At 57.3% G+C, this 4,244-nt stretch overlaps 1 protein-coding gene across 1 annotated transcript; it reads left to right on the forward strand.

The window, feature by feature from the left end:
* The first annotated feature begins 3,028 nt into the window (after positions 1–3,028).
* Foxl1 (forkhead box L1) lies at positions 3,029–4,039 on the forward strand. Its single transcript, XM_038312249.1, has one exon. The coding sequence runs from the start codon at positions 3,029–3,031 to the stop codon at positions 4,037–4,039; it is 1,011 nt and encodes a 336-aa protein (XP_038168177.1).
* The last annotated feature ends 205 nt before the right edge of the window (positions 4,040–4,244 follow it).

The raw sequence follows: 4,244 nt of genomic DNA on the forward strand, positions 1-4,244 counted from the left end.
TCAGAGGCTCACTGCTACTTATAATACTGTCGCCTGAATAGGAAAGGAATTGCAGATGCTGGGAGAACAACACAGAGAGCCCTTCATTTGGAGGCCCACTTTGTTCTGGGTGTGCCTGGGAGAGAATCCCGGCTCTCATTCTTCGCCTTGCTGGCTTTTTGGGAGGCCTGTCTCCTCCCCACAACCTCCCGGAGGAGCTCACATCCGCTTTGTCCCAGCACTGGGAATGTGGCTGTCAGTCCTCATCCCACGCAGAAACCACTGCCCATTCTGCTCCCAGGCGTCTGGAGGAGCATGGGGTTCTCCTGGGAGGAAGATAACATGTCTCCAGCTGCTTGCTCGGTACTTACAAGGTTGTTTTCGTTATTGTTGTTGTTGTTGTTTTTCTGGATTTGAACACTCAAGGAACCTGGTTAGAACCCCTCTTTCTCTGGGGCACCCACTCCTCCCAGGCTCCCCCCCACAGGCCAGGTCGGTCTTCAGAGGACTGAGCTTCCGCACGAGGGCGCATCCGCTCCTAGGCTTGTAGACTCCTGGCCTTTGCGCCGCAGTCCCCGGAAAGGCGGGAATGTGCCCCTGAGCGAGGATCCTCCCACAGCTGGCCCTCCCGTGCTAGGGCTGCGAGAGTCACCTGGGAGCCCAGGCTGCAGACCGCACCCGTACAGGACCGGGTGCTTCGGCTCCAGCCTCCTGCAGACGCTGCCAATCGCCGGCCCTGAGCCTCCAAACTGCTGGTGCAATTCTGCGGGAGGTTTCTAAATTTTTCCCCCTTTCCTAGCCGTGTCCCGCCCACCTACCGGGCGTGTCTCCTCCAGCGACCAGCCCACGCCTAAAGTGGGCGGTGTTTATTATTGTTGGAATTCAAGCTCAGATTTGCCTTAGGGTTCAGAAGACTCGCCCGGACAGCACAGCGGGGCGCGCCTATCGGGAGGGTCGAGGGTGCGTACTGGACTTGGGGTCCTGGAGAGCTCTGGGATTGGCGCGGGCTGTGGAGGTGAGGGCACGGAGACACTGACTTAGTTCTGGGTCTGAGTCTATTAAGGGAATTCAGAATCAAGAGACCGGGGTGGCAAAGTTGAGGCTGCTCACTCACCTTTCACCCCAGAATTTAAAAGGGTATTCTGGTGAAAGCCAGGGTTCTGAGAGAAACACACTCCGACCCTCCACCCCCACCCTCGCACCAAGGCGGGTAGTCAGGGCAGCTTTCGGGACTCACGTTAGAAACGCTGCTGTCACAGAGGGAGATTGAGTGGGTAAAGGCTAGCTGGACACTCCCTCAGGGCCATTTTCATAAAAATCAGTTTTGTTTGTTTGTTTGTTTGTCGTTGTTGTTGTTTTTTCCAACCTGTGGTAAAACTTCCATTTTAAATTTCCTTCCTCGCTTGTCTGTGGTGGTAGGATCCTAGGACATCTTAAACGGGAAGGCTATATTCTGAATTCCTCGCTTCTGAGTGGAACGACCATCACCCCACTTCTCCACGTTCAGAGAGCATCTGAGTACCAGCCACTGCTCCAAACCTGGCACCCTCACTGGCGCTCAGTGTGTCTCGCCGTCCATGGGTGGCAAAAGGCTATTTCTTTACCAAGTTGCACCTCCAAACATTCCCCAGTAATTCTTCAGTAAATTACCCAGGGGGCAGTTACCAACCCAGTTTTCCACACTGTTTCCACTTCCTTCCAAAGAACACTCACATCGTGAATAGAGATGGCCACCAGGCTAACCTGCATCCCTACCCCACTGGAGGGGAGCCAATTGGGGAGATGCCCCTTTTGGGATGAGCATCATTCAGGAGTTTGGATTCAAAGTTTGACGTGGCTAAATGTAAAATGAGACGGGGCGGGGGCGTGCTTACACCCCTGGGTGGGGTGGGGGGGACCAGCACACAGGCTTCACAAATGCTTAATGTAATCACCAGCCAGCTGTGCACACTTGTAAAGCTGTTGTAACCCCCCTCCTTGTTATAAACAGGAAGGCACAGAGTATGGAGCTAAAGACCCACATTCACGAACACCAGCTCCCAGCCAGCTGCCACCCCCCCCCCCCCTTTATGGTGTGCCTTGCTAGCAACCTTAGCCAGACCAGAAAGACCTTTTCCCCTTACCCCCACTTTCCAGGGTGGGGGTTGTTTTGCAGTCTTTAATGGAGTTAGGGACCAGGTACTCTGTCCACCTACAATTTCCCAGAGCTGTTCCTCTGCAAAAAAGGCTGGCTCCTGGGGCCCACTCCTTTTTCCCTAAGTCTCCCCCACCCTGTTAGTTGGGGCCTCTGGGACAGTAGTCCCCTAAAGAGTGCTCACTTCCAAAAGGTGTGTCTAGTGTCTTCCCATCTCCCCTAAATGCAGAGAAGGGCTCTATCTTTAAATTGCCTATTGAGTTTAGGGGAAGGAAATAAAAGTTCTTTTGTGGGAGGGTCCCCCAGCCCAGCTTTAAAATGTACCCGTTTGCTCCCCCACCCCCATCCCCATGCCTCCTTCCTGGCCTAGCAGACCCAGCTTCGGGAGAGCCACCCGTCCCTCCACATCCTGCCTCGCTGACTGTGTGCTTACAGCGTCAAGGGGTGGACGTGGTATTTCAAACATCAGATCAGTGCGTTTATATATTGGGTGCCCGGAAATTTTTCCAAATAAACACAGCTTGATTCAACTTGGGTGGGCGGACTTATCAACAGACTAATTCTATAAACAAATGAGGAATAGCCCCGAAACCGATTGGCTGGTATCAAAAAGACACGTGGAGGGAAGAGCTGGGAGATTTTCAGCAATGAAATTTTAATTAATGTGGGTGGGCTGAGAACACAAGGACTGTTTATCATAGACAATTTATTTTCCAGCGCTAAGTCAACACATAATAGCAAACTTACAACAATTATTTAACATTTTTAAAGCCATGAAGAAGGGACAGAGCGCGCAGCGGCTGGAGAGAGCGGCAGATCGCAGGGCAGACGCACGGAGGGCTCCCCAGGAGGGCCCTGGCGCGGGGCGAAGTCCCTAGGCTGCCCCGGCGCCGGAACGCAGAGGCTGCTGTCACCATGAGCCACCTCTTCAGTCCCCCGCTGGCCGCTCTTGCTGCCTCGCCGTTGCTGTACGTGTACAGCCCCGAGAGGCCCGGGCTGCCCCTGGCCTTCACCCCTGCCGCTGCGCTGGCCGGCCCTGGCCGCGCCGAGCCCCCGCAGAAGCCGCCCTACAGCTACATTGCTCTCATCGCCATGGCGATCCAGGACGCGCCCGAGCAGAGGGTCACACTGAATGGCATCTACCAGTTCATCATGGACCGTTTCCCCTTCTACCACGACAACCGCCAGGGTTGGCAGAACAGCATCCGCCACAACCTGTCGCTCAACGAGTGCTTTGTGAAGGTGCCGCGTGAGAAGGGGCGGCCCGGCAAGGGTAGCTACTGGACACTGGACCCTCGCTGTCTGGACATGTTCGAGAACGGCAACTACCGGCGCAGGAAAAGGAAGCCCAAACCCGCCGCGGGTTCCCCAGAGGCCAAGCGCACCCGGGCGGAGCAGCAGGAGCCCGAAGTGGGCTGCAATTCAGGGTGTCCGGGCCTGGTTACTGCACGCCCTCCGCGCGCACCGGATCGTGCTCAGTCCCCGACGGGAGGCACCGCGCGGCCCGCGCTCCTTCCCTGGTCCCGCCCCGAGCCCTGGGACCCCGACGCGGATCGCACAGCCCAGGGGGCGGGGGCAGTGGCGGGTGGCCAGCGTGAGCGCACTGTGCACCGCCCGGGATCCCCTTTGCGCCCCGCTCCCAGCGGCTCCCCCAAAGGTTCCAAGTCTAAGAGCTTCAGCATCGACAGCATCTTGGCCGGGAGGCCAAAGCCGGCCTCAGGGGCAGAGGCCTCGGGGGTCCCAAAGTCGGTGCCGGGCTTGCTGGGCGCCTCGCTGCTGGCCTCCTCCTCCAGCCTACCACCTCCCTTCAACGCTTCGCTGGTGTTCGACCCGCACGTTCAGGGCGGCTTTTCCCAGCTGGGAATCCCCTTCCTTTCCTATTTCCCTCTGCAGGTCCCCGAGGCCGCCGTGCTTCGCTTCCAATAAGGCGGATCAGCAGCTGCTTCCCCGCCCCGCGAACCCCCACCTCCAACGAGCAAAGGCCACGGTTACCGCTTGCCTGCGGGTGAAGAAGTAACCTCTGTCTCTGCCCTGGCGACTGTGGGTTTAGGACAGCGTACCCACGCCGGCCAAACTCGGTGCACTGCGGGGTCGTGTTGGTCTGCCTTCTCCAAAGATGACTTAACCAGCG

Source organism: Arvicola amphibius, chromosome 15 (genome assembly GCF_903992535.2).
Source record: "Arvicola amphibius chromosome 15, mArvAmp1.2, whole genome shotgun sequence".
NCBI classification, from domain to species: domain Eukaryota; kingdom Metazoa; phylum Chordata; class Mammalia; order Rodentia; family Cricetidae; genus Arvicola; species Arvicola amphibius.

Excerpts from the sequence above, each read along its gene's own strand:
- Foxl1 (XM_038312249.1), top strand. The coding sequence starts at position 3,029 with ATGAGCCACCTCTTCAGTCCCCCGCTGGCCGCTCTTGCTGCCTCGCCG.